The 10608-nt window shown below is 47.1% G+C and overlaps 1 protein-coding gene and 1 long non-coding RNA gene across 2 annotated transcripts; one reads left to right on the forward strand and one right to left on the reverse strand.

Annotated features, from left to right (window-relative positions):
* Positions 1 to 5672: 5672 nt before the first annotated feature.
* On the reverse strand, positions 5673 to 6491 carry LOC127339279 (uncharacterized). Its single transcript, XM_051365150.1, has 2 exons — positions 5838 to 6491; positions 5673 to 5753 (listed from the first exon to the last, which is right to left on the reverse strand). Exons 1-2 carry the CDS (start codon positions 6489 to 6491, stop codon positions 5673 to 5675), a joined length of 735 nt encoding a protein of 244 aa, XP_051221110.1.
* A 1477-nt stretch (positions 6492 to 7968) lies between these two features.
* LOC127341343 (uncharacterized) lies at positions 7969 to 10055 on the forward strand. Its single transcript, XR_007875431.2, has 3 exons — positions 7969 to 8949; positions 9102 to 9237; positions 9769 to 10055. It is a non-coding gene; the product is annotated as an uncharacterized lncRNA (long non-coding RNA).
* Positions 10056 to 10608: the final 553 nt, after the last annotated feature.

Consider the following 10608-nt stretch of genomic DNA (forward strand, 5'->3'; position numbering starts at 1 on the left):
ATGAAACAATAACATGTTCAGATCTGAGATCATGGCACTCGGGCCCTAGTGACAAGCATTAAGCATAACAAGTTGCAACAATATCATCAAAGTACCAATTACGGACACTAGGCACTATGCCCTAACAATCTTATGCTATTACATGACCAATCTCATCCAATCCCTACCATCCCCTTCGGCCTACAGCGAGGGAATTACTCACACATGGATCGGGGAAACATGGCTGGTTGATGTAGAGGCGTTGGCGGTGATGATGGCGATGATCTCCTCCAATTCCCCGTCCCGGCGGAGTGTCAGAACGGAGACTTCTAGCTCCCGCGACGGAGTTTTGCGATGTGGCGGCGTTCTGGAGGGTTTCTGGCGACTTCGACTTCTCGCCGTGCGTTTTTAGGTCGAGGCCGATAAATAGTCCGAAGGAGGGCATCGGAGGCCGGCCGAGGGGGCCACACCATAGGGCCGCGCGCCCCCCCCCCTAGGCCGCGCCGCCTTATGGTGTGGGGCCCTCGGGCCTCCACCTGGTTTGTCCTTCTGGCTCCGTCAGTTCTCTGGGAAAATAGGGCCTTCTGCATAAATTCCGAGCATTTTCCCGAAAGTTGGATTTCTGCACAAAAACGAGACACTGTAGCAGCTTCTGCTTAAAACAGAGTTACTCCGTGTTAGTTGTATCCAAAATACACAAATTAGAGGCAAAACAATAGCAAAAGTGTTCGGGAAAGTAGATACGTTTTGGACGTATCAACTCCCCCCAAGCTTAGCTTATTGCTTGTCCTCAAGCAATTCAGTTAACAACTGAGCGATAAAAGAACTTTCACGAACACATTTGCTCATATGATGTATATATTCTCATGCTATGGCTAATACTTAAGCAGTTCATAATGAGATACATGCAAATAAGATCATCTAACAGCTATGTCAATCATGGAGAGGTACCAACAATTAATAATAAGCATCATGAATCATGTATATAAGCAAGATTGCAATGTTCATAAGAGAGTATGATAAAGTGGTATCTCGTTTGCCTGTATTTGATTGGCAAAACATAAATGCCCGGGCACCTCTGGAGTTCATAGAAAGACTAGAAATAGTGATTGTCAAAGATAAAAGCATCAAAGTTATACCACAATCAATCATATTTTGAGACAAGCATATTATAGTAAGAATGACAGTTGTGCTCTCAAGATAGTGCTCAAAGAAATAATGGAGACACAACATAAAAGTAAAATATTGACCCTTCGCAGAGGGAAGCAGGGATTAACATGCGCTAGAGCTTTTCATTTTTGAAATCAGGAGTAAAATTATTTTGAGAGGTGTTTGTTGTTGTCAACGAATGGTAATGGGTACACCAACTACCTCGCCAACCGGACTTCCAAGAGCGGCTCCCATGAATTATTGCATATTTATTTAGCACTCCTTCGAACCTTTCTTACACAAACCATGGCTAACCGAATCCTCGGGTGCCTGCCAACAATCTCATACCATGAAGGAGTGCCCTTTTTTATTTTAATTTTATTATGATGATGACACTCCCCCCAACCTTTGCTTACACAAGCCATGGCTAACCGAATCCTTCGGGTGCCGTCCAACAATCACAAACCATGGAGGAGTGTCTATTAAGTTAATTAATTCGGGACTGGGAATCCCATTGCCAGCTCTTTTGCAAAATTATTGGATAAGAGGATGTGCCACTAGTCCATATGAGAGTCCGTCAAAAGTAAATGACAAGGTTGAAAGCTAAACACCACATACTTCCTCATGAGCTATGAAACATAAACACAAATTGAGAAGCATTTTGAAGGTTTTAAAGGTAGCGCATGAGAATTTACTTGGAATGGTTTGAAATGCCATGCATAGGTATTTATGGTGGACACTTTGGAATAACTTGGTTTTCATGTGTTTGGAAGCACGAGCAGCGTTCCCGCTCAGTACAAGTGAAGGCTAGCAATAGACTAGGGAGCGACAAATCAAGAGAGCAGTAACTGTCATAATCATGCTTGTGGCAAAATAAATTAACGGAGGCATAAAAGTGATACAAGAACTCTGAAGCAATATAGATCATCGAGTCTTAATTGACTTTTTGTTCAGTCATATGCATGCGTGAGCATGTACCAAGTCGATATAAATGAATTATTCAGAGGAGGATACCACAATGCCATACCTACTTATGAATAAAACAATACAAGCAAACATCCATGACATGCTACTCATATTAATAGATTGGAGCTAAACATGAGAGATCATAAACTACTAGACTTTCTCAAATAACATATAACTCACATGAACCAACTAAGCATGCTCACATGGATGAGTATATGTACAAAAATGAAAACAAATAGAGTTCATACCAGCCTCTCACCACAATCAGATTGTCGTAGATCGTCATTATTGTCTTTTCACTTGTGTAGCTTGGATAATATGAAATGAAAACCACGCTCCAGCCACCGAAGACCATTGAACTCATAAAGAACTTTACAAAACCAAAGAAGAACAGCAAATATTTTTGGTGTTTTCAAATTGCAAATAAGAACAAGAGGAAACAAACAAACAAAGAAAAATCTTTTTGGGTTTTCTTATAGCAAACTGGCAATAGCAAATAAAGCGAAACAAATGCAAGAAACCAAAGCAAACAAATGGTGAAGAGAAATAACAGAAATATTTTTGGTCTTTTCATGTTTTGGGGAAGAAACAAAGCAACAACAAGAAATAGCAAACTAAAAGAAACACAGAAAAGCGAGATGGCAGAAATCTGCCAAAACCTGACAGCAGTACAGAAATCGATTTTTACAAAAATCGTACGTTGCTCAGCTCGAAAAGTGTTCAACTAATGAAAGTTAGATAACAACCTGGGGAATCTGCACAAAAATTGGCAGCTCAAAATAACGTTCTGGCTGTGCGCACGAATTTTTCTAGTAACAGTCCAGAATCTGTTTTCAGGCAGCACTTCCCCAAATATCATCTCCCTCTCATTAGAAAACCACTCAAACGAACAAAACAAATATGTACAAGTATGTATACCAATATATATGTGCTCTTTTAAGAAAGGATACATACGCACATAGAAATTTAATAATAGAATCATTTTGAGAAATGATTCTACTTAATAATATAATGAAGTGAGTACCTAATTCATATATACAGAGATAGCAAAGATCCACGTGAGGCATCGCACACAGAAAAACAAGGATTAGCTGTCATACCTCAATGTATGTGTGTACATTGCCACCCCTGTTCGACCGTGTGTTGCCAAAGAACTCTTCCAAGATTGAGATGGAGTTGTCCTTCCTAACTGAACCACTATCACCACAAGCAACAAAAATGAGAATTGCATTTCTGAGAACACTGGTGTACAACGAAAGTACACTCTTCCATTTGGTGACATTAGCATTTCAACTGAATTTGCTTCTAACATTCTGAATGGGACTGAAGATTGGAAAGCTGATGCAATAGACAAGCACTCCGTTGATAAATTGTGCAATACTCGGCATCTTATCCTCTAGCGGCGACGTGAGCCTACACAGTGGAAACATACAGAAATTATATGACCTTGGTGGATAGTATATTGTCATCATATTAGAGATTGCCACAAGAATCCGAAGAGCGTAATTCATTTTATCCCCATGAACACATCAATCTAGTAATGGTGAAAATCGATCAGTACATGAGTATCATAAATTGGAAAGAACCTGTTTTTCCTGGTGTCACCATTCGATTGCAAATGTTGCACTCATGTGAACAGAAGATATTCGAAAGATGAAATTTATTAGAGACGAATACAAACTGTAATTAGAAGTTCATTCCATAGTTCATTGCACTCTCATCCTTTTGATGTTAATTTAATATATAAAAATTCTGCAATGAAGTAATGGAAACTTTTTAGACAAACATACTTTGATCAGAGAGAAAATGAAGATGTGATGGTTCAGTAAACTATTTTCTCCCCTAACAAAACCAGTTACTCCACACAAACCGGTAGTAACTATATGGTATAATTTTGGTACTGGGTGATAATTGCATACATTTGCTGGCATCTACTCACTTCATTATATTATTAAGTAGAATCATTCGTCAAAATGATTCTATTATTAAATTTCTATGTGAGTGCTCAATGTCAAGATGTACACCTTTGGTTCAAGAGAAATGTTGGACGATTGGGACTGAATTGTTTTCTCCACAAATGCATGAGAGAAACCAGGCCGGGCAAGTGGCCCCGAGGCAGGAGCTGGTAGGATTGACAGTGATCTGGTGGAATCTTCTTGATAAACCAAGGACACTGCATATCCATCCTGAGTTTACAGTAGAATTCTGTAACATCGACATGATATCACCACCATTCTTCTTTTCTTGCAGGGATTTGTGTTGATCTTTTGTATCAATTCAAACGATGCTGAGATTCAATTAGTTGAAGAACTTACCAATGATTCCTCGACTTGACGGAGCGGGCTGGCCGTGCCGTCAAGGATAGATGACGAAGTTAGGGGAGAATAGGAGAAAGCCGCAACAACATAAGACCAGCCAGATCGGATCAGCACTGAGACCAGCTAGATCGGATCCTGCTGGCCGCGAAGACGATGTTCTCCACCGTGTTTAGCGGACAGGACGACGGGATCCCGACGGCTTTTCTGCTGGACGCGGCGATTGACAGGGAGAGAGAAGCACGTCTTGACAACGGCGTCAACGACTGCGTTCGATCTCGGGGAGCGGATGGTGGTGTGATGGCGGCGACGACCTCGACGGGGAGAGAACTGCACGCGGGCTGTAGAAGACGACGGCCGCGGAAGGCAGGTCGGAGGCCGTCATGAAACGGTAACCAGCACGAGTTCCACGATCGCGGCAAACTCCACGATCTCTATCAGCAGTTGCCATAGTCGAGCTAACCGGCGGTTCGAGCTGACCATGGCAGATGGGAGGCGGCGTGGATGGGCAGCATGGGCCAGGAGACAGGGGGAATGGGGAAGGCGGCATCGGCGGCGCAACGCGCGTGATGGTGAAGACAACGGGACGGGGGACGGGAGCCGGGCGGCGCATCGAGGAACCAATCTAGCGAAGAAAGCCGCGTGGAGTTCATTTGGTGCGCGTTCGTTTCAGTCCGCTTGTTTGCTTGGATTTTTTTTAGCGACGCGCGGGTTTTTTTCTCTTATGGCCTTCGGTGCGGGTGTACCGTACCAACCAACCATCTCACCACCTCTAGCCATTTAATATAGTAGAGATAAATTACATCTTGCTTATAGCCAACAACCAGCTATACTATTAGAGTTGTTCTAAGTAATACTAAAGTGCACAAACTTCACGGCCAACATAACTCGGGCACATTGTTCAGGAAGAAATACTGACGACCACCAGACAAACACTAATAAAAAAAGACACAGGCGAACTGGAAAAAAGACACCAGAGACCTACACAAGAAGACTAATTTAAGGGAAACAGATTAACGATGCATCATTTCTTCAAACATTCCAGAGTTTCACGATATGATAAGTAAGCAGGACACGAACTTCACGGCCAACATAACTCGGACACATTGTTCATTGTTCAGGAAGAAACACTGACGACCAACAGACAAACACTACAAAAAAAGATTCCACAGACACCGACACAAGACCAGACCAACAGGACGCTCATGTGGCCAATGGCCACGACAAGATGCAAATGCGAACGGGCACACGGTCGCCACTTCTTCACTCCTTCGTCTTCTTCCCGAGGAAGACGTCAGTGAGAACCGTCTTTGACTGCAGCGACGCCTTCAGTATCTCCAGTCCCTACACGAAGGCATCACTCGAACTTGAGCAACGGAATCGCACTGCTTAGTCAAAATTGCCTGATTTGTAACCGTAAGTACTTACCTCTGTGTACCCAAGCTGAACGGTCTTCTCCTTGAGGGAGCCGATGTCCGTGACGCCAAAGGTGTTGAGGAGGGTGATCCCAGAGATGGAAGACATTGGCGAGACCTTGAGGTCATCCATGACCGTGTAAGTCACGATCGCCTGCACGAACCCAGCGCCAGCTGGAACAGCACCAGCCGCACTGCCAACAGATCCACCGGCCGGCTCCACCAGCGGCTGCAACTGGGTGGTCATGCTATTGTGGCAATTCGGACACAGCACGCCGCTTACCTTGGTCACGTAGTTCCTGCAGGTTGCTGAACCGGTGTAGCTGCATCTATAAAGAACACCAGATTCCGTCTTCGGCTCGGATAGCTGGAGTAGCTTATCACTCCCACCACCACCGGCAGGCGTGAGCAGTGCTTTCTTGGCGCCATCACAGCTAATGTAGGTGTCTTCAAGCTTCTCGACGCTGCTGTACAGGTTGCCGACGCTGCCGACCATGGAGTCTGCGGTGAGCAGCTTGGCAGCCGTGCCCACCGGCATGGTAAGGAGGGAGAAGAGAAAGTCGACCACGTCCTTGCCAGCCTCAGCGTACAGGACGCGCTGGGTCTTGGAGTTCACCAGCAGCTTCAGGCTTAGCGTCTTGTTGCTCGCACTCGTGTTGGATGCCATGGATCCAGGCAGTAGGTGTGCTAGCTAATAGCTATGGGGTATGGAGAGATCGGAAGCGGATGCATGAAAGATGCCCCTGGCAGCCGTATCCCACGGTATGATTGCTGCACCCCCATGGGGCTCTCACAGACGTTTGGATTTTCGGCCGTCCGATCGAGCTGACGTGGCGCGATCTCGACCGGCCGTTCGTCCAGGACGCTGAGGTCCTCCCACACACCCACTTTTTATCCATGGGTCACTAAAAGCCCTATCAGCTCAGGATGTAAATGGCCCGTCCGCTGGACAATTGGCATACGCCGCTTCAGCCATATATTAGTTTCCTGGATTTTGTGGCCGCCATTTACTTAGCTTCGTGGTTTCCTGCGGCTCGGTGGCGCTGCGAAAGCCGCGACGTGGAGGAATTTGGCGAACGAGAAAGTAGACACGCAGCCCTGGACCGTCTGATCGTCTGCAAGTTCTCGGCGCGTCTCTCTCCTAACGATCGTATTTCTCTGGTAGAAAATTCAACGCGAGCAAACTCGCACCGGCGAACTTCGCCAACCGCTCCTTCCGACCGCCACCACCGCCGTCGCTCAGAGCTCCGACGAATCTCGCCAGCTCGCAACCTCGCCGGAAACGGCTGGCAGCACCCTCACCACCCACTCTTAGCACCTCCGGCCAGGGCTAGCTGCACTTCCTGATGCGGCTCGCAACACCATCGCCGGCAGCACCTTCGGCATTGTCTCGATGCCGTGCCATGGGACCAAGCCGTCGTCCCATGATAGCAACGCCGCCAGCCCCTCGCAGCAACTCCGGCCACCCCTTGCAGCAACTCCGGCAACCCTTTGTAGCCATGGCGGTGCGGGGTAGCGGCGAAACTTGCATCGACTTGACTCGTAAAACTACCACCGATCCTCGCAGCACCGGTGCGCTACCGCCCAATGGCTAGCAGCTGCGCCGGTCGCCGCGAGCAGCAGCACACCTCCCAGTAGCAACTCCGCCCGAGAGAGGGAGGGAAACCAACGGAGAAGAGAGGGAGAAGATCTGGGCGGGAGCAGCGTGGCTGGCCCAGCAGTGGCATGATGGTGGGGCGGGTACTGAGACGGTGGCCTGAGTAATCCATGGCGGACGAAAAGCTTTTGCCAGAGGTGGAAGAAGCGAAGGGAAAAGAAACGTGTGGAGGAAAAGGAAAAGCAACGCGACCTGATAAGGCTCGTGGTGGGACCCCAAACGGCTAGCAGCCCACGTTCACGGACACGTGGCGCAAGCGGGACCAGGACGATGCGCGCGTCCGATCCCCCGGCTGGTGCCGAGTGTGCGGTGCAGCCGCTGGCGCCGCAGGCGTTGGTGGCTCGGCCACATAGGTCACGTAAGTTTCGCGGCCTTCCGTATACACCGTTTGATCGATTTTTCGCGGGCGGCGTATGTGGTCCCATTAGATGCCGCTGCCACTTACATCCTGACTATCAGCCCGATGTCGCTAGCGCTCCACCAATCCCTCGCACGCCTCCTCCTCTCCCAAATCCCCAATCCCGTCGCCCGGTTCCTCCTCCCCAATCCCAGGCCTCGCACCGCGCCCCATTCCCCGACGCTCCTCTCCATCGGCGGCATCCGCTGCTTCGCGCCGCTACCCCGTCGTCATTGCTAGGGCCGCCTCCCCTTCCCGCCCCTTCCTTCCTCAGCGCACGTCGTCGTCCCCACCCCGACGCTCGCCGTCATAGCCTTCTTCGTCGAGTCAGCGCTCGAGGACGCGGAGCAGAAGCCCTCCATAGGGGCGCTCGTGCTGGAGACGGCGGCGAGGTGAGCACGAAGGAGTTGCAGCCTTGAGGCACCTCCACCTCGCGCCCCACCCCATCTCTCACCCAATCTCCTCCCTCTCCACTCCACATCGTGGTAGAGCCGCCGCCACCACGCCATATCCTCGTCGAGCCACCACCCCATGTAGTGGTCGACCTTGTCGCGTTGCCGTCGCCGTCGCCTGGAGGGAGCATAGGCGGCCGCTCGCACCACCACCGCGGGATGTCGCCATTACCGGGAGGAGGTTTGCGGAGGGGAATCGGCAGATTGATGCGGGGGATTGAGCAAAGAGTGAACGAGGGTGGCCTCGGGCCGCCAGCGAGCTCGCCCTCTCGTCCTCATGGGGGACGCTGTCGTCCGGGCAACGTCTTCCTGTGCGGTCTCCGGCTCTATCGGGAGATTTAGGATGACGGTCTACGCGGCCTTCGCTCTTCGGTACTGTCGGGAGATTGAGGCGGACGGTCTACGCGGCCTCCGGCACTGTCGGGAGATTGGGGAGGATGGTCGTCCAGCTCAGAGATCCGGCCTCCTCATCTCCATCCACATCACCAGGACGCGCACCTGTAGCTTGACCCTTACACCGTCCTCTGAAGTGCTTCTCCCAGATATGGCTCAACACTGTTGATTCAACAGGGCTTGGTGATGCGGCTCCGGCACAGGCTGTATGGCCTTGTTTTCCAAGGTGATTGCTCTCCTGTTTGGCTATCTCTAATCATCGTGGATTGGTTTATTTTTTGGTAATCACTTAGTAGATTCTCATACATTACGCATACTTGAAATACTTGTTGATTGGGTAGCTGCACAAACTGACTGATTTAATGTTTTTTTTTGTAGATTGATATGTCATCGGAGATGGTACATCTGATGAGTATTAGGATGGTGTTGTGCGAGTCTTTTTAATTTTTTCCTCCCGAGTACTGTACAAATATGAGAGATATTCATGCATCTCATATTGTGGAAGAATACCTTGGTGAGCATACTATAAACCCTGATGTTCTCTTCAACTCAAGAATAAATTTTGGTATGATTTTGCACATTGCCATCATAGAAATTTGAATGTACATGTGAAGTATAATTATTAAACTTCTGTAAAGTTCTTAATACTCCCTCTGTTCCAAATTTGTTGTCGCTGATTTATTTTGTGCATGGGCTTTCTTAGAACAGAGGGAGTACTTTATTTTATGCATGGGCTTTCTTTAGAAACTATTGAGAATTTGGGATTTGTTTACATTGCTTAGAGACATTTTGCACCAGATTATCTGCCTCTTATTGTTGACGTAAATAAGAAGGCCTTTTCTCATATTTGTGCAAGTTAATTTTGCTCTTACAGATTCAATCTTATGTTCTTTTTAGGTATTTCAGTTGTATATGGTATTCTGCTTTTATTATTTTGAAAATATGCTAAATGTAATTGCTCAAGTTCTGAACCAACTTATAGCTCAAGTTCTTACTATCTTTCTGAATTCATTTTTAATGTTTACATTGTGTTCTGTATTTATAGATTCGCTGACTAGATGAGCAAGGTAACCAAGCTGAGGAGAGACCTGTTGATTTGGACTTGCGGGAGCGTGTCTCAGATGGCTACATTATCGGGGTTTTCGGATTTCCTCTTCATATGTTATTCTATAGTCGAGCTGATTGAAGTGTACTGTTGCAACTTGTGTGTATGTGTTTACCAATGCTGCAGTAGGTAAATGAATTTTAATGGGCATACACATTAGAAGAAATCAATGTGTTTCACGATGAAATATGATTTACAAGTGCATGAGGAAGGACATTTTCTTTGAACTTACTGTTTGCAAATTCTCAGATAGGGATTTATATGTACACAGACTTAGTAGGTTCAGTCTCTTCACATTCATTTTATCATATTGCGGATGCCACCATCCCAAATGATTTTTTCACCAGAAATTCATGGATATACAGTTTGTGATGTGTTCTCTGCTCCATTGCCTCGTGACCACCGGCCCCTCAGCTGCGATGCCGCCGTCATTGCTTGGTTGGGATGGGCGCCACGAGATTTGGTGTGGTCGAGCACCATCGAGGTAAGTTTTTCCACTTCGTCCAATTTGGTCATGTCTCACGACTTTCCCCTTTCCCCATTTACATTATCTTTTCTATACGTTTGTTCCAGATCTAGGAATCTATAAACCGATGTGATTCAATCTAACAGCTATTTATATAAAATCTAGGAATTTTAATCATTTAACCATATGTAGTTCCTCTTCCAAGTTCTTACCGTATCAAGTTATACTCTGTTTGTAAGGTACAACATTTCTTGCAGGCCTATCATCAAGAATCAATTACGCTTCGCAACACATTTTTGGTTAAAATGGTAGTG

The sequence above is a fragment of the Lolium perenne genome, chromosome 3 (genome assembly GCF_019359855.2).
Source record: "Lolium perenne isolate Kyuss_39 chromosome 3, Kyuss_2.0, whole genome shotgun sequence".
In the NCBI taxonomy this organism is placed as follows: domain Eukaryota; kingdom Viridiplantae; phylum Streptophyta; class Magnoliopsida; order Poales; family Poaceae; genus Lolium; species Lolium perenne.